General features: G+C 37.5%; 1 protein-coding gene across 2 annotated transcripts in view; it reads right to left on the bottom strand.

Moving 5' to 3' along the window:
• ATRNL1 (attractin like 1) overlaps nucleotides 1-24,640 on the bottom strand; it is a 431,352-nt gene that overhangs the window by 27,762 nt on the left and 378,950 nt on the right. For both annotated transcript variants that reach the window (XM_021537269.3, XM_021537270.3), the window contains one exon: nucleotides 24,027-24,141. In XM_021537269.3, coding sequence (XP_021392944.1) covers nucleotides 24,027-24,141 — 115 coding nt within the window. The remainder of the gene's footprint in view (nucleotides 1-24,026; nucleotides 24,142-24,640) is intronic.

The raw sequence follows: 24,640 nt of genomic DNA, 5'->3' as shown, positions 1-24,640 counted from the left end.
CATCTGTTGTCTCTTGTTTTATACTTAGATTATAAACTCTATGGCAACAGAAATGCCTCTTTGTTCTGAGTTCATTTAGTGCCTAAAACAATGCAGGCTTGACCCATGATTAAGGCTTCCCAGCACTAGGGAAAAAATCCACAAAATAGCAAACATTCTAACAAATAACCCAGCTGGAGTGCCGGAAACAGACGGTGCCTTGCAGACATCACAACACAGAGGAATCAAATTCCACCAAAACTGAATTACTCAGCAATACTGGTCCATTTGATCATCATTGAAAAATGGCCTTTGTGTTTCTCTTGCTTTTCAATCTAGCTCACAGTTGTGGCTTTTAGCTGAGTAATGTCTTCTCTGAATAAAACTTAGCAAACTATTGCATTGTGTGCTTTAGGTACTGGGGCTCTGCTTACTCTGTCTTGGCTCCTCTAAAGTAACCAGGCTCAGAACCTCTGTTTCTTTCATCAGAAAAATTTGGAGTTTGAAACCAGTCTCCTTGAAGCCAGCCTGGGTGCGAGGAGATGGTCACTCACAGCTCCCCTGGTTTAAGGCACCATAGGCTTCTGGTGTGTTTTACTGTGCCGCGATCCACAGCTCATTCAAAAACCACAGAATATGCTGAGTTGGAAGGGACCCACAAGGATCACTGAGTCCAACTCCTGGTCTTGCACACCTCCAAGAGTCACACCACGTGTCCATGAGCATTGCCCAAATGCTCTCTGAGCCCTGTCAGGCTTGGTGCTGTGACCCTTCTCCCTTGGGAGACTGTCCCAGAGCCCGGCCACCCTCTGGGACAAGAAGCTCCTTAGGAAGGAGCAGCCTCAGCCTTGCCCGGGTTCCTGCTCTCTCTGCTCCAGCTCATGCACTGGTTTCTGTCCACCTCTGGCCAGCTTGGATTCCAAGCCTAGCTCCTCAGATTCCTCTCTCTAAATCCCCACACCAGTGCAAAGAATGCTCATGATGACCCAGCCAGCTCCCTGCTATGTGAGGGGAGACATAAGGGCTAAGGAACCAACGTGGGCAGACCCCAGAGGAAAACAAATCACCACGTTTGCTGTCTCATACAGCAAATGATGAATCCTACAACAGCTCCAAGGCTGCACAGATGCAGAATCTGAGTCCCCTGGGACTGAATGACCAACACAACAAGAGAAGGTCACAATGCTCACAGCACCCTCACAGGTCCCTGCAGATTCTGGCAAGGGACACAGCGTGGTTATGTCCTCATTCCCATTTCAAAGCTGTCTGTATACAGAATTTGGGACAGGATTTCTCTTGTGGTTCCTGAAGTGCTGATTAGTTTAATTAACTTTTTCATGAAAGTAAAATAGGGCATAAATTTTAGCTGTATTCTTATGAGATTACTTACAGACTTCTTCAAGCACCTCTCTTTCATATTTTCAGGACTTTTGCTGATTTGATTACACAAAAGAGGTGGCAGCATGATGACTGCTAATTAGAACTCTCAACTTATTATCAGTCCACATTTTTATAGGTTTCATATTAGCTGATCAATACAAAAACATAATGTGTGTACAGCTGCATTTACCTCTAAAATTGAAATCACTCTAGTTCACACATCACCTTTAAAATCTTTTAGCCTGAAGAATTGCTATTAAAAAAGGAAAAAAGAATATAAGAAACTTCAGCTCTAAAGGGAGGTTTTACTACAAATAAAGTTTTATAACTAGTGATCAGGAATGTCCTTGAACTGGGAATTTTTGATGATATTATTAACAAGCAGTGGCATTACTTCAATGCAGGCATCACCTATAAATCATGGTTTACATACAGTCACTGCATATTTTCCAGGGATTCAGGACCTCATCTAGGAGGTTCTGGAGATACTCAGCACCAATGGACTTTGGAATGATCTGAGAATACTCAGCACTCTGCACTCCTATGACCACAAACCATAACTGTGCAGAGCATGCTGAAATAATCATGAGGTAAGTACCTGGTAATCTCTCTTTTCTAGCCAAAGTGCACATTACACGTTAATTACAGTTAAGCCACCTAAGCATAATTGTCAAATATTCTACAGAAACGTGCAATTTCTATGCAGATTGCATTTGGCTGAAAACTCCATGAATCTACTGTGTTATTCTATCTTGCCATGTATATGTGGATAATGCAAAGCAAGCTATTACCAAACCAAATAACCCTGAAAGAACAGTTAATTTTTATTGCTGCCACAGACTCATCTTTTAAGAATGCCAAAGTAGCTTAAAGTATGGGAAAAAGTAGATTATAAAGGACATAAGGATACATTTCTTTATCTGACAAGCACAATGCTTAAAGAAGCCAACTCTAATACTCTGGTTTCCCATCAGTTATTTCTGAATTTTATAATAAAATGGTAATGATATATGCAGGTGGCAAAATTCTGTTTTAACAGCTGCATCAATGGTACAAAACTCAAAACAGCATCTTAACAGATTAACAGCTCTCCATAATATTATATTTGTAGCATGCAATTTGTTCCCAGTGATAATTAGGTATTTAGAGACACAACTAATTAGAGAAAAATGACTAGATGATTTTTCACTTGCTCAGAAATCTACTGTCAGAAATAAAGATCCACTATGGGGACTAATGTAATTCTGATGCTAGAATTAGTGTCAGAAAGATAAGAGAAAATGTAGTTTAAACTATGTAGATGATAAAATAATGTACCTTCACAGACCTCCAATATGTGCATTGATACACTCTTCTCCAAATGAAACAATTCTATTCCTAATATGCACTTCATAAGTGTGGGTGCTGAAAAGGGGAATATACAAGATTTAGTAAAAGATGGAGCAGAATAGTTTTTTTTCTTTTTCCATTAAATAGATCCTTCCCAGTCTAATTTGGGATAGCAGATAAAAGATTCAAGGGATCATTAGTTCTTAAAGGCATTTGTTTCCTCTTATTTTCATGTACCAACTGCAGGACTCTATTTCTGTTTGCCTTTGCTGCTGCATTGCCTGTCACTAAAATACATCTTTAACTGTGTATCATTTTTCCTCTGGATTTTATTTACCATGTCACTCACCAGCTAGATTCATATAAGTAAACCTCAAGCTACTGGAAAAGAGCATTCTCCACATTCACTACTAATATCATTCCACAGACTGAGTGGAGTGCTTTATGAGAGATGCTGCTATCATCCAAAGACAAATCATGTCTATGACATATTCAGCCAGCTTTTACCCAGGGCTGAAAGTCATACATCTACAGCACTAAAATGTTTAAACTGGCCCTACAGCATTCTTCTTCTGGGAAATTGATAGTTCTTTTTGTGCAGCAACAGAAAGCTCCTCATTTCCTCAATTCCAGGTGTATATGCATGTCTTTGCACACACACATCCCCCACCCTTAAATGTGCATCCAACAGCATTCACATTCAGAAGAAAACCTTGTGCTGTATGTGAGTGGCAAGAGCAAACCTTCAAACATTGCAGCTGTTTGTTCAGACATAATTTTATCCTTTGTTATGGTCCAGCCTGTGCCATGAGCATGGCAGGTGTTCTGCAGAAACACACAACAGTGTCACACTACCGAGGTCTGTATGACAATGCACTCACCCAGGGGAAGGGAGTAAGACAAATCTAGCAAACCATTACTAGCAAAAACTTTATGGTTTCATTTATTTCCTCTTAAAATAACCCTTGAAGAAATCCCCCACCACCCCCACCTCCAATTTTTCTGTTTGTTTGCTTTAATGAATAGACTTTAAAGGTTTGCTAGCTCAGCTGCAATGTTCTCCCAGTACCCTATTGCTTAATACTGGACAAATCAGCTGCATCACACAACCCTTCAACTTTATGTTCAGGACAAATATATGAATTGCCAGCAGTAATCCCATGGGTGAAAATTATTTTTTCTATGTTCTCCCAGATGTGGCAAAAGGGATAATGCTCCCTGACAGGTCTGGAGGGTGTGGCTGAGGAGCAGAACCTTGACTGGTGCTCCTCTTTCCCCACTGCTCCAGCAGCACCAACACTTCACAGTGCAGCTGCTCTGGTTAGCAACCTGGACCTGAATCCTTAATACTGTTTGAGTTCAGCTATTATTTTGGCCTGTCATCAATTTTTCCTATGAAATGCAACTAGAAGAAAGAAAATTGTAATGTTCTACAGTTCATGAGTCCACCAAACTGGAATGAATTTGGGGAAGAAATGGCACTTCTTCAGTCTATGGTTGATTTTTATTGTTGTTGTTGTTGTGTTTTTTTTCTTTTTTTTTTTAACTTGCTCAGATTTAAAACTGTTCTCTGTAAACAACAGAAGTGTTAGAAATTGCCTTTGAATGTAAACATATTTTTTCTGCAAAAACCTTTCATTCCACTGTGCTGGGAAACTTAGCACATAGACCTAAGTTTGTCTGAATATATGCTTCATATCTAACTACAGAAACACTTCAAAAACAAGGTTATAAATAGGACAAAATGGCCACCTATATGACAGCAGTTACATTTAAACTTGTTGATTGCTTGAAATAGCTACAGACACAGACAACCTTACGTATAGGTACTAATGCCTGATACACAGCCTGATTAATAGTATTAGAAAATAACATCTGCTTGGTATCTAAGCAATCAGAATTTAGATATAAATAAACTAGATCTTATATTTTAAATAACAGGAATAATTCCCACACCAAAGGGATCAGCCAAGTTCACAGCCAAGGTGTTTCTGACCACTTAATCTGAGCATTTCTCTCAAGTCTCTGTATTGTGATTATTGAAGAAATCTCCAATTTCTTAATTTCCACCTAACTCCTATTTAAAAGACCAGCATCACAAAGCATTTCAATCCCTTCTTCACACTGTGGAAACTTATTTGCCAAGTTTCACAAGTCTTTATGTACAGTGAACAAAACGAGATCCTGCAGCACTTACATAATCAATGTTACATATTTAATGATGCACCATAGTGATACATCATTGAAAAACATTGGGGTAGGATTTGTACAGAAATATGGTATTGATCAGTTGATAAATTTGAAAAAACACAGAGTTTTCTTAAACAACACCATTTCTACAGATCTGAGCTTTCTAAAGAAAGGGTTCCCCAAGCACGTTATATTCAGCTGACAAAAAATAATGAAATCTTATGCTCACACATGCACATAGGAACAGATTTAAAATACACTTAATGTCTCAACATTTCTAAAATATAAGTTATTTTGGGAGTAGCAAAAAGCATAGAAGGAATGGCACAATGATGTGGAAATAACTTATAAAGCGTCTGCTTAAGAGCTCTTAAAAGTTGATGCCTTATTTTTTAAGGCCACATTTTCTATCATGTTCTCAAAAAATGCATGTGCAGTTAAATGAAAAGGAAAGCTGTATATGTGGGAAGAACAGCTAACTCACTAACACCAAGTAACACCGAAAGAATCTTGTCTTTCCATTTAAATAATAAAAATAACTGCTTCCACAAGCAAAATGTAGTAAATTAAATTTTCCCATATGTTTACATGCAGCAACATCTACTTCCTCTGAGGAGCAGTCATTTTCTTGTCATTTTCAAGTAATATGTCACACAGAACTTGCTCAATCTCTTGAATGTTATTTTCCATAATCACACCTTGAAGTGTCCTAAAAGTCTGTGAGAAGTCAGAATATTCTGTGCTGTCACATCAGCACACCCCTCTATATGCACACAATGAACAATTAAATCTGCTCATAAAGGAATGGTACATATTGTAAGGTTGACTTCATTTTCCATTTATGCTTCTGGTTTTGTTGTTAAGAAATAGGAGAGGCATTGGCTTGAAAAATATCTGTGAGTGCAGGACAACAGTTTCAGAAGTTTCCCTCCAATTAAATATTTCTCCATACAACCATCACGTTGAATCTGAAAAAAACCCATAACAACCTACTGCTTTCAATTGCCCTGCTACTCTCATGGGCAACCTCACAGTTAAAAAAGCTGTCTGCTCCAACAGTTTGATCCCATTTCAGCATCTCAACCTCTAAATGGGGTATTTTGTCTTTCCAGCCTCATCTAACAACCCCCTCTCACTGAATCAAGGAGAGATGCAGGAAATCAAAGTGTGGCATATCTGTCTTCCTTTGTGCAGCCGGTGTATGTGAGACTGGAGGCTTTTTTTAATCTTGACTAATAGGAAATAAAATTGGCTCCAACTGTATCTAGAATGAAACAAGCTACAAGCAGAACTGCAACTTCAATCAGCTTCGTTTCTTTCCATTTCAACCTCACCAGTCTGGAACAAGAAAACGTTATTACAGCATGCTCAGTCAGAGTTTACAAGAAAGGCACATAACTATGGAGACAAAACCAGCCAGCTCTTTCATTCGTGGCTGGTCAGGTCATAAAATGAGTACAATTCACAGCCTTGCTTCCAAAACAAAGAACATGCTAAAGTAAGATTCCAGATAATGAATAGTCTGCTCTTATTTCTTTCATAGAGATCTATTCCTCTGCACAAATTGTTTGGCTTGAAATGCTGAAAATGTTTTGAACAGGAAAAAATGCTTTCTTTTCAAGCGCTGGCAAAACAGCATTCCAGGCTGTAGGAAGATGGTATAAGTGGCATCCAGGAGCCAAGATCAGAATGTACTTCATGATGCATTGCCAAGGTAACATCCCATCTTTTTAAAGTTGTTTCATTTCCTAATAGTTGATTTCTTGAGAAATCAATATTCCCTTCTTTTCCCTATACTTTGGAGAGTGCTTACAACTACTGATTTGAAGTTGAGGCTTTTATTCACTACTGATTTTTCAATGAGCCCTTTGTATTGCAATCCAAAAGATATATATAATACCAAAAGGAAAACAAAGCCAACCAACAGTTAAGAGCTCATAACATGAAGTCATACTCAGCTCAATCTGACAAGTACAAAGCAGATTTCGTGCTTGGACACGGATCTCCTCTTCATCTACAGATCATTACCATCTAATTATGAGCTTGGTGCTCCCTGATATGAATGTGGCATTTTTTCCATTTCATTCTAATAGAAAATATATTTCAAGAACCACAACATCCCTCACCAACTTCCATAGTTGCTAGCATTTTCTCTAAGAGCATTAAGGAACAAGTGGAAACAGCTCCCTTCAAAGTAAGGGGGCAGGCACTTCAGTGCTGGGAAAACTGCACCAGTCCTGCCACAGCTCAGCTGAGTAAACAAAGTTTCAGCTCCCAGAGCAAGAAATGCAGCATTAAAATTCAAGCATGCAATTTGAAAGCAAAAGGAAAATAATCTGGGGAAGCAAAGTGTCTCAACTTTTGCTTTTTAAAATGTAGAAGAAAATGCATACAGTGGCTACTGAGGTTAGGTAGGGAAGTTTGAAGAGGAGAAGGTAACAACTATTTTTATCAAAAGTACACAAGCAACACAGCACAAGGTAACCCAGACAGGTACTAGGATAAAAATGGTATATTGAAAACATGGAACAAACAGCAGGAGGAACAGACAGAAATAATTTGTTTTATGAAGTTTCTTAAGACTTCTTTCTCTAAGACCTTTCTGTCTTAATGGCACTGGTATCACTGTAGTGATGCAATTCCTCACATGGAATAGGATATGGAGGTTGTGTCCATAGATTTAAGTGTGGTCATAGCACAATATTTTATTTCTGAAAAAGAAAGGTAATCATTTTTCTCAGTATATGGTTCATTTGTACACTTTTGTTCATAGAGGCTGCACTGCAACTGGCAAGCAAAGATCTTTTGACTGGAATTAATATTTTCAATCATAATTGCTTTTAAAATTTATTGACAGTATCCATGCTGAGCTTTCATTTACATTATTTTTGTGCCATTGGTGAGTGTGAAAATGAATAACAATTTTCTCATAACTATCTCTTAGTCAGCTACAGGAGTTATGACTGAAGGGACATCAGCTTTCACTAGAACACCTGAAATAGGCTAAAAACCCACTCACAAGTACAACCATAAAGTGTGTTTAGAAGATGGGTTTGGGAACTAATTTCATAATTTTCAAGTGTCTAGACATCTTTCATCTACTGAAAGCACTGATTTGATCTGAGAGCTCCCCTTTTCATTTGGATAAACTCACATTAACTTAATTCAGGACTGGGAACTAGAATTTGTAACATATTTTATTGGTCACTGGGAAATTGTGAATTGTAAATTCACTCTGCTGCACTGGGGTATTCTAGTAACACCTTTATGTATCTGTACAAATAAATGGACTCAGAACATTTGAGGATATAAAAGCACAGAATATATGGAAGGACAGGGAGCAGGGCACTTGCTGAAATGAAATATTTCATGTTGACTGCACCTACTAGAAATCTGGTGTCCTTGTATCAGTGTCCAGCTTGATGGCTAAGGGACAGCTCCAGGCTTTGGGCAGCAATCAGTCAGGCACTCCAGAATAGCATTTCCATGCTTCCAAACTAGCATTGGCTAGCATGGCCATGTTTGGACATTTTGGGCAGGATCTCATGAGGGAATTGCTGCCCAGCACCCCTCCGAGCTGTTGGGTGGGATTTGACAGTGCCATTTGTACAAAGGATGGAGCTGCCTCTTCCCTGAGCTTCGTGTCAGGATGCCCTGTGCTATCAGCTGATGGAAACTCCCTGGGAGCTGGGCTACACATTCTGAGTGGGACAGGCTGTGACCAGGGTTTGGCTGTTGATTGTTACAACCTTCACACTCTAATCCTGCTGTAGAAAATTGTCTCATTTGGGATATAAAATCCTGCATGTCTTGAATTTTTCATAGGGTCTGTCGCAGGCCAGAAGGGCAAAGTGGCCTCCCATAAGCGTAGAAAAATTACCTATTCTAAAGATGGTAAAACAAACCCCTGTATCCAGTGAAAAAAACTGAATCTCAAATGCTTGACATGGTTTCTGATTGTTTATTTGATTATTTGGAATATTTTCATGTACCTACCATCAAGAAAAAAAAAAGCAATAATATATGATGAGAAGATGCAGGAGAGTAGTGCTTTCTAAAAATCTGTTTTCGTATCATTATTGATCAATGGAGCAGAATCAGAAAAAGCATCACTGAAGCACAGTATCAGGGAAACAGCATTTGAATAAAGCTCTAATTGCCCAATAACAAGTAGTGAAAGTTTATTACAGAATTTCTTAGTATTATCCTGACTGAATAAATTATCAGATTATAAAGTTATACAAGCTTCTTAGGGGACAATCTTTATCCCACAGGTAAGGATTACTTGAATAAATTACAAATTCCCTGGTGAATGAATTAACATCACACACCCTAAATTGCCATACATCACTTTTGCTGGGATACAAGCCACACTTGCTTCCTAAGACAAATTTCTCTTAATTAACAGGAATTTTCACTGCACCTTGCTACAAAGTGCAACAACCCTACAGGAAGAAATAACTGATCCCTGCTGGCTGAGTGTACCAGACGTGAATCATTGACTCCACTGTGGATGGAAAGAGATGGGCATGTGTGTGGGAAGAAGGAATTAAAGCTCAGGGCCAAGATCTCTGCAGGAAATCCTAAAAATAGCCAAACTTAGAAGAAACATGGAGTAAGATTTCTGGTTCCAGTGTCAAGTCATTTAGTCAAATTAAGATTTGGGAAGGACAAAATCTGAATAAACCACAGCTTTGATTTTCCTGTCACTCTACAGATCCTGCATATTGCCCAGGTTCAGAATTACAGTGTCCCATATCACACACCTCTCATTTTAGATTTTAGGCATGCCAGCCTTTGACTGTAGTAATTAACAGTGTAGGAAGGAAGGATATTGTGCATATATAAAGGGCAAATTGAAGAACAGGCTGAAAGAGAAGGTGGTACTCTAAAAAAAAAAAAAAAAAAGCTGCTGAATGATTGGTGCCATTTCAGTAACACTTCCTTGTAAAATACTCAGTTTCCCTTCCATCCCTCAGTATTCTACCCTCCTGCTGTATCTGTCTTTGCACAGGCATAATCTAGAGGACTGATACAAAGCAATCAGGTCTAGAAAACATGACCTTCACTAGTCTGGATGAACTGGGATTATTTTGATCTAGAGAAAGGTAATAGACTGTAAGCATAAAAATACAAATGTCTGCAGAGAAGGAAAGGGAAGGAAATAATCTTTTCTCCATGCTCATTTTGGGCATGATAAAAAGAAATGGCCTTAAACCATAGCAGAGGAAATTTAGGTTAACCATTAGGAAAGCTTTTCTAACAGGGGCAAAAAAAATTTACTAGGTAAGAAGCAGAAAGTCCATTTTTGTATGCTTTTATGAACAGGTTAGACAAACATCTGCCAGAAATAGTTTACATGCAGCTGATACTGCCATGAACAGGGGAGATGGGAGTAAATGATCTCTAAAAGTCCTTTCCAGCCTTATTTTTTTTATGATTCTGTAATCAACTTTGAAAGGAGCTTGGCATCACTCCTGTTGAAAATAATGGGAGATTACAGAGTGTTCTGTAGTGGCATTCCAGATTTCCTCCAGTACAAACCAAGGTGGAACTGTGTGCATTTCATTGGAGGCAGTGGCACCTGGAGCTCCAGTAGCTGCAAGAAGGGTGGTAATTTATACCTAAATGTATTTGTCACACTCAGTATCTTGCATTGCCAAGGTCTTTAAAAAGCAGAAGAAATTTGATGCCTCTTTCAGGCCATTCTTCAGATTCTGTTCTGAACTGAAGCTGATGAGTAGTTGATAATGTTTCTTAGGTGGAGGACTAACTGCTTTTAATGCACTGTTTCACATAAATTCGAGCTTTCTCTACTCTGAATATTACTCCAAGCATATATTCTTAAATCATCAGAAAACAGTAAATTAAATGATAGATTTTACTTTTAATCTAAGGCACCATTTAAAGCTACACATAATTCTTCTCCAATATCTGTCAGAACAATGCTCTGACACAGCTCAGGATGTGGCTCCCTGTGCTGCCAGGCATTGTTTGCTGTTTTCTGAAAACAGCCCCCCATTATTTTCATCCTTTACATTTACAAATAGAATTTATTCAAAGGTTATTTCTTCAGCATTCAAATTTGAAATGCAACTATTACAATCTCCAGAATTTGTGAAGAAAAATTCATCTGAAGTTCACTTTTATACTTAGCTGATTTTTTACCTTATGACCAGCATTCTCTTGTTGCTTCTCTAGGAAAAGATGCAGCCTATTCTTGAATTTAAGGTGTTATGCTGTAATAGTTTGTAGTGTAACTTGTTATGCCTTCTGCATATTGATACATTTTCAGGTAACCAAAATATCTCTACAAAAACTTCATTGTATACTCCCAGCTGCAACGTGCTATCAAAGATTCCTTATCTATTCCATCATGATGACTAATCAGTATTTCTGTATTGTGGACAAAAAATCCTGCATTAGTATATTTGACAGGAATCATTTATCTGCAGAACAAATAACAGATTAATCTGCTCTTCCCTGAGGAAAAAAAAAAACACCAAAAAAAAACCAAACAACAAAACAGAACAACAGAGTATCTTATATATTTAGATACTGATCTGAAATTTCATCAACAAATAGTGAAGAGTCCTTATCCTTGACTCAAACATTTCTGCTGAGGCAATCCAGACATCTGGAAATTAATGAATTATATTAGGCACTAAACCATGCTATGAACTATGCTTGGATATTTTTCTATTACACTTACAACAATGAATCTGAGAACAGCTCAAACACTGTTCATTTATTCCCACAACATCCTCACAAAGTAGCATTCCCATTTTACAGAGAGCATAGAGACCATGTATCCACAGACACATGGGGATCTGGTTAGCAGAACAAGGGCTAAAATCGACTCTGGGTGCAAATTCCAGTAGATCCAAGTCCCCACAAGGATTTTCTCACTTTTTGATATTATTAACTACAATCAGCCACCTAAAACTTCCACCTCCAGTCAGTGAAACAGTTTCACTACAGTGTAAATTCTGCCAAATTTACTCAATTTCTACTGTTGTGTGAATTGGAGCCTAAGGAGGCAGATACAGCTGCAAACACTCAGGAAGGGGAAGGGTTGTGGGGGAATGGACAACACAAACCTGGAGCAGTTTTGTACCTGGAAAAGTGCCCTGAATGATGCTCCCAGGGACAAGCCTGAAAGCCTTGAACTGCAGTTAAGGGTTTCATGCTGCTGCATCACTGTCAGAGGGTGAGGATAAGGAAGGTTACCCTTTGATCACTGCAATCCAACTATTCTGCCTTCCAGGGTTTGCCCTGTGGCAAGGCACCAGATATTTCACGTCCCACTTATAGTCAGATGCACTCAAAAGAAGCTGAGAACATTGAGTACTTGACAGAAGACACTTCAGACTGTGTATCACTGGATTGTGAATTATAAGTAATAAATATATATATAAATAGTACAAATTAAGATAGCTACATTGTCATTCTAAACTTTCCTTGATCATTTCATGTTGAGTCACTCTCAATCCTAAATATAGTTTGCCATTGTCATTTTCTTTATAATTTTCCCCTTACACCTTAGCAAGTTTCGAGCACTCAAGACAACATTTTTGAAATAAAAGATTTAAAGTGACAAGAGTCTTTTTCAGCCACTGTTCAGACCCAAACTTCCTGCTTAGGAATTTGAAGAATTAACTTAATACTAACATTTTTCAGACCCAAACATTTTAGAAAGAGTAGGTTTATAAGAGGGATTCTTTTAGAAGTGATTCACATACAGGTACTGCTTTGAAATGTCCCTCTTTTGATGGATTATTTTGCCTGTCCTCTTCCCATATTAACAAGCTATCAGTAATTTTCAAGCTCATTTTCTCCAGTATGAAAAATATAAACAGTTTAGTGTGTGACTTGCTTGCCAGGTCCAATATCATTCACAGAAGCCTAATTTCATCTCAAGTTATTTTTTAGTTATTTTCATTTTTTAAATAGATTTAACTGATCCTTGGATTTTTAGTTTGGAATTAATTTTAAATAATTCTCTTAAACAACCTGGTTTTATTTTATGACCCTGCTAATTTTGTATGCCCAAACTTATTCTTCTCATTTTTTCCGCAGAACTTCATATTTACTGTATTTTTTTAAGAAAGAGCGGAAGAAAAATCAACTCCCAAACTTTTTTTTTTTTGTTATTATTATTTTTTAACCTAAGGAATTGCAGATGTGATATGAGAGAAGCCCACCCATCTAGTTCTAGTATAGAATAGTGCATCCTGCAGAAATTTTTGAAGTAGCTCTGCACTCAGGCATGATTCACCAGGCTGTACAAGTTCTGACAGCCCTGCTAGGCTCCAAATCACTCCTAAGCAGCATGTGGTGGCTTCCACACTGCTCCCCATTTCATGTCCCACAAGGATTTAGTCATCTGGAGGCACCAGTTGGCTGTGCTGTGTGTGGGCACAGTGCCATGCTTCCATGCCAGAGGAAGGTGCAGGGAGATGCAGAGCTCAGCCCTGGCCTTGCACAGGCAGCACTGACCTGGATCTGCTGCATCCCGACAGGACAGGGGCTGACATGTGGCTCTCTCTGGAATATATTCCCTATCCCTCTCAGTCTGCAGAACTATGCAAGGCATACAAATAAGAGAAGTTGAGAATTTATCAAGGTAAGACATTTATCCCAACCAGCATCGACCCTTCTCTGACAATCATCACCTGATTAACACTAAGCCAGGGCTCTCAGCTTCCTCTGGGTGCTCTGAGTTAAGATCTTTGCTGGGTTCAGACCAGTTCCTTCAAAAGGACATTTCTAGTGATTTCATTGTGACAGAGCACTTCATCCACAAACAGAAAGGGCAATAATTGAGTTCACTGTTGGAAACTCATGGGACTACAGAGACTACAGGGACTAAAATATCCCTTTAAGCTGTATAGTATCCCTAAAGCATCCCTTTAAGATGTATATCCTAATTTTGCTATTCAGTTTTACTAACAGAAATAGCTGAACTTTAAACCTTATTTCTTTTTGTTTGTACTTACAACAGTAATTGAATACAGAGAGCACGAGAGGGGTTAATTCCCCATCTCTCATCTTAAAAATGTTACATACTTACTAGTAATATTAGTTCATTTGTGCCCATAAGCTTTAAAGCCTTCTACAATAGTTGTGCAATATTGATTGAAAGGGGTTAGATCAAATTATTCCAGAAATTGAGCAGCTTCAAACTTTTAAGAGCTACTTTTAAGTAAGAACCGTCCCTATCATGCTTTTAAACTGCTAACAACAGAAAGCCCTGACATTCTTCTGTCAACATTTTCCTGAACCACAAATTGCTCACGCATTAGAAATTCACTTGAAATGGCATAAAAAGGCTGTGAAGTAAATGTATTCCTGAAGCCTGGGTCTGCAAGCCAGTGTAATTTCAGAAAACACCATACAGGCTGTAAAGACAGCAGATGCAAGGACTGAATTTAACTACATATGATAACTCAATTTATTTTCTCTGTAGTCTAGTAACTCAATAAGTCTTTAGCAGTTTTGTAAATAAACAGATGGATGCCATCAAACGCCAAAGAATGATAAATCTGATTGGTCTCTGTATAATTTTGGACAGCTTTATCCCAAAAATAGGCAGTAAAAGTATCTTACTCCAAGAGTGTGATAAAATATGAGAAGGTGGATTATGGGCAATTGCTTTGTTCCAGTAATGAATGAAACTTTCCATGATGCCAGGACTAAGAATCAGGACAGATCTCAATGTAATTATTTTTAGTTGAAGATTGATTTCTGTTGATTAAGGAAAAAAAAAAATCTGCTTTTCCAGGGATTCAATGTTAGAGTAAGGAGAAATAGATGATGGGATCCCTGCTGAAAGATTTAATTCATATAAAACTTTAACTTTGAAAGGTTTATGGTTCTAATTTAGCTGTAAGCCATCTGCTCCACATAGTATGTGTTGACTGAATATAAAACCAGACCACCAATTTCACACAGGAAGGACACTTATCATCCAGTGCACTGGGATTTGTTCACTTTACCTAATTTTGCACCTCTAACTAATCTGTTGAATTCTCAAAGTTCAAGAGCACAAAATTTAGAAAGGTGCTCTGTTAGACTGGAGTGTACATTCACATGGGCCCTACTGCTGCCCATTTTCCATGTAGGAAACACTTTGTGCTAGGAGAATTGAACACGATGCTGCTTTACAGCATTGTCTGATCATCAATGTTTCCACTTGTGTAAAATATTAAAATATTTTTTCCCATGAAATTTCCATTAAAAACTGCATAAGTACTCTACAACCTCTCAGCAAAATTCTGAAGTGAGAGCTTCCCATGTTTGTTAGTTGCCTTTATCATTTTTTTTTTTCTTTTTCTTTCCTTTGTCAACATCTGTATCATTCACATCAAAAGAAGAAAAGCATACTGTGATTTCTTTCAACCAGGGAAAGCTTAGCCTTGCAAAGGGCCTAAGGCTCTGCCTGGTAGACAATCAAATTTGAAGACCTAAGTTTACAGCTTTTTAAATTCAGAAAGCCTATGAAAATGGCTAAAAAGCATCAAACAACAAAGTAGGCTGTCGTTTGCAGGCAAAGACATGTAAGAGCCAAATAAGAATTGTCAAAAGTCAAGGTGAGTTACATCTTGCAAAGGTTTAGCACAACAAACATCCAAGGATTTTCACTGCATATAACTGAGACCAAAACAGGACAGAGACATTATGCAGAAAGAATGAAGCAGAGATCAGGTGTTTTCTAGATATTGTCCCAGGAGTGAATTTGAAGGTTTTCAAGGAGGGAGATAATGTTTATCAAAAACAATACCATCAATATGGATAATGGAATGAGGATATGGAAACAGACAAAACAGAAGTTTTATGAAATGACATTAGGGTAATCAGAACACTAATTCTGTAAGTATACCAGAAAACAAAGGCTTGTAACAGGAAAATTTAATAATCTGTTGTGTCAGATGCATACAAATTGAGATCAGCAACTGCTGCTTCTTTCAAACTAAATATTGTCTAGATTCAAGGAAAACTATATTCAGTTATTTACTGATCTATTAATCAGACTCTGCTATGAGGTACTTTGCCAGAAGGAATAATGAAAGGCAGGTAAATGGAAAACAGGTCAAAATGCAACAATATATCATTAAAGATTGTGCCAGAATCCCCCGGTAGTTTTTTACAATGAGTTAGATGATTTGCTGGGAAAGAACATGCAGAATATTTCCTAGATTTCTGAAATCTTAGAATTTATCAACAGATAAATTATCAAAAGAGAAGATGGAGGAGTTATGGAGAGTGAATAATGGCATGAAGGAGAGAAAACAAAGAATAATTTTGAATAGAAAGAAGGATGATAAAGATGTAACATGGAAACAAGAGTCATACTTTTTCCTGTTCATTTTTCTTTTCATTAAAGAGCTTGGCATTAATGTAATTAAATTAAATAAATGCAAACATTGCTATGTATCATCAATACAGAGATGGCTTAGAATATAATCCAGAAAGAGATGCATGACCCCAGAACTTGAGGAATTTACATGTACTCAGATTGAACAGCAAAATTCAAAGCCACGTATTTTGGAAAAAAACAGAAACTTATACTCTAAAAGTTTACAGTTCAAGGAAGAAAGTAATTTGGCTGCAGAAATATCAGGTTGGAAGGGAGGGAAATGTTTTTAAAAAGCAAATGTTAAAAGGAATACAGCAACAAAATGTTAATGCCACTGGGCAATGCCAGATGGGCCTTCACATGGCACTTTGAGTACAAACCTGGTCATGCAAGGTAAAAAGAGATGAACTGAGGCTAAAACTGGGACAGAGCACTACAAAGGTGCTCAGAAGACTGAAGAACAGGTTTAGAGCAGACCTCATTTGCCTTGGCAAAATGAAGGAGGAGACAGGATCTGATTGCTGTGTTAAAACACTGTAGGTGATGGATGAAGATAGCAGAGCCCCAGGAACTGCAGCTGATGCTGAGCAGGCAGGTGTGGTTGAGGGATGGTGTTTCTTCCCAGGTTAGAGCTGAAGGTTTGCATCTGGAGCATCTGTTTGTGGCCAGAAGCTTTGGATCATGAGCATTCATCATTGCATCTCCATTCCCATGACAATAGGAGAGAGGAAACCACTAAATTGTCACCTGGACGGAACCTGACAACAGCTCAGACAATCTCCCCACATGGGGGAGAGATGGACATGGCTGCACTTACACTTCACAGTGTTCAGAATTTTACACCCTCTTCAGACATTCTTTCTGTTCCCTTTATGCAACTAAAACTGCAAAAAACCCAAAAGAAAAAAGTATTGGTAATATTCTCAAGAAACAGTGACAGTTTTGGATTGAAAAATGAATAACTAGTTGTCAAAGAAATGTTCACAGTACTTAACAGTTTTTATTAATATGTCTCATTTTATTGAGTCCCTCTAGGGCAGCAAATCCAGTGATAAAATTGTAAAACAACCATCTCCACCTCCTCTATTCTACTGCTCTCTCTCTCTTTTTTTTTTTTTTTCTTATCTTTTTACCTTTTTCAGCTGATGGCTCCACAGCATGCAGGTTTTACTGTCCAATCAATAAGTTACTTTTGCCAAGATGTGTGGAAAAAACATTGCTAGCATTATACTGCATGTTCTTCATATTAAAATGTTTATGTCCTTTACAAGTATATTCTTCAGAATTTAAAGGAATCAAGTTTCCATGGCTAGAACGATGTAAAAGCTAATTCATTACAGAACCACCTAAAATTCTGTAAAAGACCAGACAAAATCAATACCTCATTCTTCATCACTTACAAAGCCTTCTGTGCTAAGAACCTCTGTACTTTTCAAGTAGATTTTATCCTGCACGTTGCAGAAGTAACTGCTCTGGGTTTGGGCTGGAGTAGGGGTGGTGGTGGCTAGCAGGTCTTATTATCTACTTTGTTTTTGCTATTGCCATCAATATTTTTTAAGTAATCATCGGCACCATCTGCCACTTACCACTGTGTTCTTTTCACAGTGTCAATACTATAAACACAGTCTGCTCCCTCATTTGATGCAGTGCAGAAGGATGGAATTAGGCAGAAAATAGTCACTCCAAAAATAGGCCTTACTGCTGAAAAGGAAGCAAGTCATACAGTAAAATGATCTTGGGAAGAGATGATTTTAGTTTACACCAAGTCTTACACCATGCTTAACTCTTATTTTCTTAAGCATCTCCAGCTAACTGACGAGTCCTGGATTTTACAGTCTCTCAGTGTCAGTAAGTTGAAGACACTGCTTAATATACTAATTAGGAGTTTAGTTTTAGCTGCAGCTATTAAAACTCTTACAAAGATAATTTTGATTTTCTTCCACAATGTTAATATTTTCTATTTTTTTTTTTTTTTTTTAGTATTTGACTGGCATCATGTTAGTGACTAATATGGAGTAGCCCTCAAGAAATTACCAAAATTACATTTCTATACAAAATGCTCTAGTTTTGCCTCAGATTAGACAGAAGGATTAAATCCAGTCTTCACACAGTCTAAACAGTAAAAGGAAACTCAAATATTTCTGTTTCCCACTGAGTCTTTTATAATATTCCATCTTATCTGCAGAGCTTCTGGTCAAATGAACATGACTGTGCAACTTTGCATAATAAATAAAATGCCTGACTCACCTCTGTATTTTAACACAAATTCTAGACATCTGCACCATTTTTTCCAATACAAAGATTCACTTATTTCCACTTAGGACTTCAGAGAAAATAAGAGAACTGAGATTTTTTTGTTTTGATATTTCATTATTTGAAAAATCTTGCTCTTCCTGATGGGGGGAGGTGTCTCTTCTAGGGGTGTTGTATAGTTACTTTTGCTCAGTTTTTTATAATGTTTTCTCTGTTTACATGCCACTTTATCCTACCTAAACAGTACTGTTAGATTACAAATATAAATTATACTTTGGTGAATCAATGTCCATAAAACAGCAAACAATGAAAGTAAGTCAATATTCTGTCTCCAAAATTACAAAGGAGAATCTAGAGAAGTGGATTGCTATGGGACAAACAACAGGATGATGAACAGAAATAAGATTGCTTAAATAAAAAGTAGGACCTTCCTCTGTAGGGCCTGATAAGTCATCTGGGAAAAAAATGCAGAACTATGTTCTGATCTAAACATCTATCATTTTTCAGAGTTCCTTTTTCCTTTTGCAATATCAATTTTAAGTTTCTTTTTCAGATGTGTTTGAATCTAAATAATCAGTCATTAATATCTTCCCATTTTTTGTCTACCCTCACTTCTCCCTCCTTTCAGTATTCACAGTTTTTCTTCACTAAAGCAGAGATTCAACCCTCCTCTGTGTGTCTTAATGACAGTGTATTTTCTGCTACATCTCTCACTTATATTTTTCTGCAGGAAAATCTAGACTCATCCTTATAGCACTACTGACTTTATTGGGTTATTTTGCAAGTATGAAAGGAATGTGTTTGTAGCAGGTATAAATTCATGGGACTTACATGACCCAGTGTATGTCTGCAACCAGTTCTGCATACTGAGAGAGGTAAACATATGAAGCCATTCTAAAAATGAAAAGCCATAAGCTACGGTTTTGTTTCCAACGGTCAGAAAAATTGAGCAATATAATTAAATATAATACTCTATAAAAACTATTAGTTAATTCATATTTATGTTAATGTGCCTCTTATGATATGCATTAGGTTTTTTGTATTTTAATCAGAGAAAATTATAAATACAATTAGGAAAGCCTTGTTACTGTTTTCAACCAGAGCTAATTGTCTTGTAGAACACTTAATGAGTCATTATTCATTATGATGGTGAGGACAGGGAAGGCAGATGGCATGGTAGTTTTATTGATTCTGTGATCCTACTGTAGTTTGCTGATTAAGTGGGATTGAACACCACAGTTAGTGTGGCCAGAATTACACAAAATTCTGCTTTGAGTCAAGGATATCAGACAGGAACTTTCAGATATCACTGTTTGGAGGCCTGACATCCTAATTTGTACTTATAACAACAGAATATTGCATGCAGTCTTCCATTTCAACTTCCATTTAATTTCCAAGTGTTATTGTATGGGTTAAGTTGGATTCACCTCATCCTGTCATAGCCATGGAGGTGTTAAAGATCTGCTAAGGTTTAACAGAGATTCATTTGTGCACATCTGCAGAGACCATTCAGCTCACTGCCTCAATAGGGAATTTCTTCTACTGGGTGTTCTATCACTTTTACCCCCTTAGTAGATAGGCAAGTGCTGCTGTGTGAAAGTAAATAATTCAGAAATTACACCCCTTGATTCTGAATTATTTTGAAATGGTTTAATATTCTCATTTCTCTTTGTGCTTTACAGCACCAAGTGGCCTTTTCCCAGAATGGTGCAAACATGGTTTTATAAACTTATTGTACAATAACTCAATACCTCAAAGCATGGGATTTAGTCAGCTTTAGTAGTAATGATGACATGGTCACAGTTCTTTTAACAGAATTTATCACATTACCAAGCTACTCTTTCTGTATCGCCCCATATATCACCAGATCTGTATGAAGACCTTGAAGGAGTTATTCTTGGGCCTTCCATTGCTGATAATTCATAGGCACCTTTTTCTGCATTGTTATATATTATCCTCTTTTTTCTGGTCTAACCTGTTATGTTCATTCTCCTTTGCAATGTATAATTTAGTTCTTTCTAGAGAAGAGTTGCAGCTGCTCTCATTATTAGATCTGCTTTGATATTAAGAGTTTAAGCTATTTAAATCATGGGGTCAGACATTAGAGCAATAAAAGATGATCTCAAGCTTCCAGTGTATCATAAAACTTGTGAATCATGTATGAACTACACTGATGCATTTGTACTGATACACATGTGAACCCTACAGACAATTGCTATGTTTTTGGACCCTCTAATTTTAATTTTGATTACACAGGTACAATGCAGTGAACAAGATAACTGAAGAATAAAGAAAGCACACGCTCTATCAGTCAATCCAAACTGAGAAATTTAACTTAATGCTTTGCATTGATCATTCTAATTTAAACTTTGTCTCTAATTTCTTTCACTTAAAAACAGTTACTTCAGTTACCTCAGAGAAGTCTAATTGAATTGTTACCTTACACCCAAAAGAAAATGTAAGGTCTGCTGTGAAACACCTAACCTACCATGATGGCAATGTTTTGTGACTTTCTAAATCTTCAGGATATTTAATTCTACAAATAGCTGCATCATTGAAAAAAAAAAATTAATCACAATAATTAGTGATCATTTTTTTTGCAATAAATAAATTTTTATCAATACTTTGAATCTATGTGATTAATCTGTATAAAAATCTATCTTAAATCACAAAGTAATTTTAACCAGTTTAACCATTTAACTTACAGAATTAGGCCTGAGTGCTAAGCAATGTTGTTCAAAGTCTGTAAAGTTGTGAGTGTTTTCTGCAGGAAGCACAGAACACACAGATCTGCACTGGGACATATGGTCTCTCATAGAGAAGTTTTTTTCCATGTATAGCCTTTGGCCAAAGCCCACCATCTGTACTTCAACTTTTCTTCCAACTGCTGGTAAAGGTGAAGTATAGAACATATGCTGCACAAAGAGTAACCTTTACATTAGAGTTTAGTTTATTCATTGTTTGCTGGGTTGCTTTTGGGTTTTCTTCTTTTAATATTCAGAGACATTTTTCAACAAAATAGTCATTAATGTAAAACTCAGAAAAGAAAACTCGAATTCAGAGCTCAAAAAATTAGGTATACAACTAAGAACTCCAGTGGAGCATAGATTAGTTATCTATGCAAAGAATTTGCTTCCTCAGTTTTGTAGAAAATGAAGGACAATAAAAATACAGGTTATTATGTTTGGGATGTATGCACAGAAGAAACAAATGCCACACTCTCCCAGTGTGAATTGGGAATGAGCATCCTGGATGTATCATTTAAAGAAAGGTGCTTGACACACTGTCAGTTGTATCCTAGAACGATCCCAATGAGCTGGAAAATGGTTGTGGCAAGTAATAGAAGACTCTAATATTGGCAAGACATAATTACTGAGCACACGACTTCCACCTCAATATCATTGGTTTTGTCTAACTTAGGTCAGAACTGCACAGAGAACGTGTGTACTGCTCAAAGTTTCCACAGCATTTCCAGAAACTTGGCAGAGCTCACAGCATCTGCTCCCAGGCAGCCCAGGGTGCTGCAGGACAGGGCTGGAATGAATTAGCAGAGCTATAGGTATGCCAACAAACTTGCACAATAGCCCCTGCCTGGCCTAGGCTTGGTTACACAGAGCAATCCATGAGCACCAAAACTCATCATGGACAAAAAAGAAATTATTATAGCCACGTAATCTCATACACTCTAACGGTTGAACCAGTATGGCTCAAGCATTTCTATTTACTTTCGATCCCGAACAAAGTGGAAGTTGTAGGACTAAAAAATTTATCTATTTTGAAATACCTAGTGGCTGACAGGTACCATAATAAAAAATGGAAGAATGGCATTCCATATATATACCTACAAAGCTGGTGGAAGGTAAAGCAATGCAAAGACAGAACATAACAGGAGGACAAAACATGTTTATAAAAGAGTTTCATTCTTTCACAGGTTGAGAAACATGCAAAATGACACAACTGATGTATTGTGGAACCCTAGTCCTGTTTCTAAACACCCATACCTTCCAGGCTTTAAACACAGCAAGGATCAGCAATTACTTTTCAAAGACTCCCTTACATGGTAAATAGAAGCTGATTATGAAAAACCTAAATGAATACATTTTTACTGTCAAGATGCACATTATAGGTAAATTTGTAAACAACAAAAACAGTCCCTCCAAAAACATGCTAAGCTTCAATTTCAACAATTACTTTTAATTTCCTTTCATAATGTTTCTTCTTGTTGCAAGAGTATAAACACCTTCATTTCTTTTTCATTTCCTTGAAACATGAACGGGGAATAAGCTAAACATCCTTATTCTCTCATTGCTCTCTTCAGAGCACTTACATTTATATATTTCTTGCAGGAAATGGATTTGACAAAGCATCAGTAACACTTTTATTTTCATAGCACATCCAAAACTGATATTCCAAGCCATAAACAGCATTTTAAGAACTAAGTCCTCATCTCAGAACTCAGAGGGAAAAAAATTTAACACCCCTCACCCTCAAAAAATGAACTAAAACTCCCAAATAAATAACAGATAGTGATCAGGCCAAAAGAAGAACACCCAGCTGAGCTTATTTCCAACATAAGTCAACTGACTTTGCCCTCATCATTACTCAATACTTTTTAATCTCTTAAATGGATTTTTGAAGGTTAAAAGGATATCTTCTTTGGCTCTTAATGATAAAAGTTAGCCTGAAAACATATTTTCTGGTTTATTCCTGCATTTTGGGCACATACCTTGCAGTCTACTATTTGTTATAAAGGTGTTCATCTTGGCTCCAGCTCCAGTGAAATCTGAATGAGTAAACTGATCACATGTGCAGTGTCACATTACTGTCTACATTTTCTTGTCATGGCTCTTTTGTATCATGGCATTGTAGACAGTTATTTAGAGTATTTTAAAGGTGAAGGTAGGTGCCACCTGTTTAGGAAGTATTTTATGGGAATTTTTTTTTACAATGATCTAGCAGAGAAGGTAGGTGCTTCCAGATAATGCAAGTGCTACTTTAAAATGAGCTGGGATCACTTCCAAAGTGAACACCTCCCCACAGAAGCATTCACTCACACAATTCCAGGTTTTGTCTGACAGGCTTTCTGGGAAATACTAGTATTTTAATTGAGTCCCAGCCAGCAAAGTGCTGGGATTTATGGTGCAAACTAGACTGCACTAAATTTTAGCCTGAAGTGAAAATATTCACTGATATTCCCTGTACAGCCTCAATTACCACAGCTGGAACTGAAACCATGGAAGTAGCTGCATATGAAATTTTTTTCCCAGAGAGAAAATGTTGGAGCATATTGACACACACAGGTACTGCTTCAGGGAGTCCTAATGAAATGTGGCTGGCTAAATCACTGGGCTTTTTGTCTGGACACAACACCAAACCCCCAAGAAAAATGCAACACTGGGGCTTAAACAACATCAGCTTGACCGAGCAGCTCCTCGTATCCATCTGCTATGCCATTATTTTAGATCTGTGAGGGTGATTTTGCCCAGGCAGAGAGTTTAGGAGGAGACAGACACGAGAGGCACCCCAGCAGCCTTACCTGACTGCCCAGGTGGTGGGACTCCTGACGCTCCCCTGGGCAGACACAAAAACACCGTCAGGACGGCAGCTCTGTTTCCTGAGCACGGCTCGATGGCAATGGGCTTAGGAGCACCCTGGAGAATGAAAACATCCAGGTTAACCTTTGAGATTTCCATTTGCACTCATGCACCTTTAGGTTTTCTAACCTAAAGGGAAGATATATTTTCCTTTGCATTCAAACAGATTGTCACAACCATGTTAATTGACTTAAAAATGGGCGCTGACAGCCCACAGATGCAGATCTAACCAAACAAAAAAATAAATTACCAGAAGGACAACAAAATTTTACTAATTTTATAGCTTGCTAAATGTATTAATATCAAATTAAAGCTTAGAAAACAGCAAAACATTTTGAAATACACATTGGCATCTGACAGTAGCCAGCTTCCCCATCTCTACTGTGAAGTATCCATATGAAAGAATTCTCCTTCAACAATATCCATTACCTAGCCTGCCTAATGTCAAAACTATAAAATGAGTGCAAATATACATTATATACCAATAGCTAAAGTTAGTCAAACCTTCATGAGAGCTCTAGACCAGGAATTCTGCCTTCTCCCTGTCTGTCCTGCT

This window comes from Lonchura striata, chromosome 7 (assembly GCF_046129695.1).
Source record: "Lonchura striata isolate bLonStr1 chromosome 7, bLonStr1.mat, whole genome shotgun sequence".
In the NCBI taxonomy this organism is placed as follows: Eukaryota; Metazoa; Chordata; class Aves; order Passeriformes; family Estrildidae; genus Lonchura; species Lonchura striata.
The sequence above is the reverse complement of the archived record's forward strand: the minus strand, read 5'-3'. Positions and strand labels throughout refer to the sequence as shown.